The sequence below is a fragment of the Chelonoidis abingdonii genome, unplaced genomic scaffold, assembly GCF_003597395.2.
Source record: "Chelonoidis abingdonii isolate Lonesome George unplaced genomic scaffold, CheloAbing_2.0 scaffold2973, whole genome shotgun sequence".
In the NCBI taxonomy this organism is placed as follows: domain Eukaryota; kingdom Metazoa; phylum Chordata; order Testudines; family Testudinidae; genus Chelonoidis; species Chelonoidis abingdonii.
Genome location: NW_027427234.1, coordinates 1 through 2,711, shown reverse-complemented (window position 1 = coordinate 2,711; position 2,711 = coordinate 1). Strand labels below are relative to the sequence as shown.

General features: G+C 64.7%; 1 protein-coding gene across 1 annotated transcript; it reads right to left on the bottom strand.

Moving 5' to 3' along the window:
• Positions 1-244: 244 nt before the first annotated feature.
• On the bottom strand, positions 245-1,203 carry LOC116817838 (voltage-gated inwardly rectifying potassium channel KCNH2-like; the record flags this gene model as incomplete). The annotated part of the gene is made up of 2 exons (XM_032768272.1): positions 245-438; positions 951-1,203. Coding segments are annotated over 2 exons (447 nt in total), but the record flags the coding sequence as incomplete, so codon positions are not given.
• Positions 1,204-2,711: the final 1,508 nt, after the last annotated feature.

Below are 2,711 nucleotides of genomic sequence, written 5' to 3'. Positions count from 1 at the left end.
GAGCACCCAAGAACTCTCCTCCCTGGTCTGGCGCCCCCAGAACTCTCCCCTCTGGCCCTGGCTGAGCACCCAAGAACTCTCCTCCCTGGTCTGGCACCCCCAGAACTCTCCCCACTGGCCCTGGCTGAGCACCCCCTGAAGCTCTCCTCCCTGGCCTGGCGCCTCCAGAACTCTCCCCCTAACCTGGCACCCCCCCACTTCCCCTGGCCCGCTGAGCCCCCTGAAGCTCTCCCCCAGCTCTCACGTCCCGCAGGTTGAAGGTGATCTCCAGGCTGGCCCAGAAGCGGTCGGAGAACTCGGGGTACATGTCCAGCACCTCCAGCAGCTCCTCCCGCTGGATCTTGTGAAGGTCGCAGTAGGTCAGAGCCCGCACGTCTGCGTTGGACTTGCCTGGCCGCGCGTACAGGTTCAGTGGCTCCCCGAAGATGTCGTTCTTCCCTAGGGGCAGCACGGCAGGGTCAGCGCGGGTTTCCCCCGGGGCAGACGCCGGGGTGGGCTGGGCAGGATGAAGGAGGGGCACACACTAGGGGTGGGCTGGGGAGGATGGGGGGGGCACACGCCAGGGGTGGGCTGGGCCCGGGGGGTACTGTTAGGTTCTCCTGGGTGCCAGACTGGGGGCTGTGTCATGGGGTGATGTGAGGGACAGAGAGCCCATGGCCATGCCCCCCCTTGCTGGCAGTGCCACCCCACAGCTTCTGCCCCCCCGGCAGTGCCCCCCCCGGTCAGCAGTCCCTCACCTCAACTGGCAGTGCCCCCTGCAGCAGTATCCACTGCCCCCCCACAACTCCTGCCCCCACCCGGTCTGGCACCGCCCATCCAGCAGCCCCCCCAAGCCCAGCAGTGCCCAACCCCTTCCCCCACAGCTGGCAGCATCCGCCCCCCTCACCCCGCACGCCCATCACCCTGCCTGCCTGGCAGCCCCCCAAACCCGGCAGTGCCCGCCCCCTCACCGAGGATGGCCACCACCATGTCGCGGCGCAGGATCTCGATGGAGCCGCGGGAGATGAAGTAGAGCGCAGTGAGCACGTCGCCGGCGTGCACCAGCGTGTCGCCGGGCGGGGCATGCGTGGTCTTGAACTTCATGGCCAGGGCACGCAGGCAGCCCTTGCTGGCCCCCTGGAAGGGCCGGCAGCTCTGCAGCAGGCTGCGGTTGAGGTGCAGGCAGATGTCGGCCTGCAGGCACTCGGGGAAGCCCTTCAGCACCTGCGGGCGGGTAAAGAGACCCCATTACCGGGGAGGGCACCGCGCAGTGGGGGCAGAGAATGCAAGGGCTGGCCGCGGGCAGGACGGCTGCCCAGGGCATGGGCTGGTCTGTGTGGGCCGTTTGGATTGGTTGTGGCTCTGTTAGGGTGACCAGACAGGGGGTGGGAGGTAATAGACGCCCCGAATATCAGGACTGGCCCTATAAAATCGGGACATCTGCGTCCCCTAGGCCCTGTGCGTGTACATGTGTGTCTCTGGGTTTCGGTGTGAGTGGGCGTGACCAAGTGGGGGAGTTTGTTGTTCTTTCCGTGTTTTCCAGTGGGCTGCATGCAGAGGGGGTGGGACTCAGTTTCCCTGCGTGTTACTGGTTTAACGAGGGGAGGGGAGAGGGAGTTTGTTGTTACAGAGGTCAGGAGAGGGACTCGGGACCCCAGCCGATGGCCTGGAGGATGGACACCCCAGCGACTGGGGACCGAGAGACCCAGCTCAGGAGTCACAGCCGGTTCTGGCCAGTGGGAGGACAATGGGCTGTGGGGAGAGAACCCCGGTGACCTGACCAGCCGGCTCCAGCCCAAGGGGTCAGAAGACAGAAGAGGGGCCCAGGCGACCCTGTTTCCCTGGAGAGAAGACAATGGACAGAGGGGGCTTGGGGCCAGGGATATCAGAGGCCCAGCTGGGAAGCAGGGGGGCTCTGGGCTGGAGGGGGAGCAGGCAGAGCCCACCTGGGTGCAGGGGGACTGGGATGTGCTGGGCTAAGGGAGGCCAGGCCTGAGGCCGGAGAGTTTCCTGTGCTGTGTTCAGATGCTCAATAAACCCTCCTGTTTTACGCTGGCTGAGAGTTGCTGCGGTCTGGAGAAGAGGGTGCGCGCGCGTGTGTGTGTGGGGGTATTATTCTCTTTGGGGGGGTGGAGGCCCCAGGGGTCCAGAGCAAGGGGACTCTCTGAGGGGGCCCACGGTGAGAGACAGACATGCTAAGGCTCCAAGAGGTGTGGCTCCAGGAGGTGGAGGGGCCTGACCCCAAGAGAGAGTGGACCCCCGAGAAGGGCTGTCGCATTGAAAGGGGCACCCCCCACGGACCGCACGGGGCCACGAGTGGGCACAATCTGTGACAACGCATATACAGGTGTGGGTGGGTGAGCTCATGTGTCTGTGTGTGTACGTGTGTGCGTATGGGTCTTTATGTCTCTGTGTGTGTCTGTAAATCCCTGGCTGTGTAGAGGGGTGTGTGTGTGTCTGGATGTGAAGGGGTGTGTGTGTGTGTGTCTCTGTGTGGGGTGCGGGGTCTGTCGGGGAGCTGGGTGCATCGAGGGAGCTGGGCACATCGGGTCAGTCGGGGAGCTGGCTGTGCTGAGTGCGGGGGTGGTGCTGCGGGGTCTGTCGGGGACGAGGTGTGACGAAGTGGGACTGTTCTTAGTAAGAACATAAGAACGGCCGTACCGTGTCAGACCAAAGGTCCATCCAGCCCAGTATCCTGTCTACCAACAGTGGCCAATCCCAGGTGCCCCAGA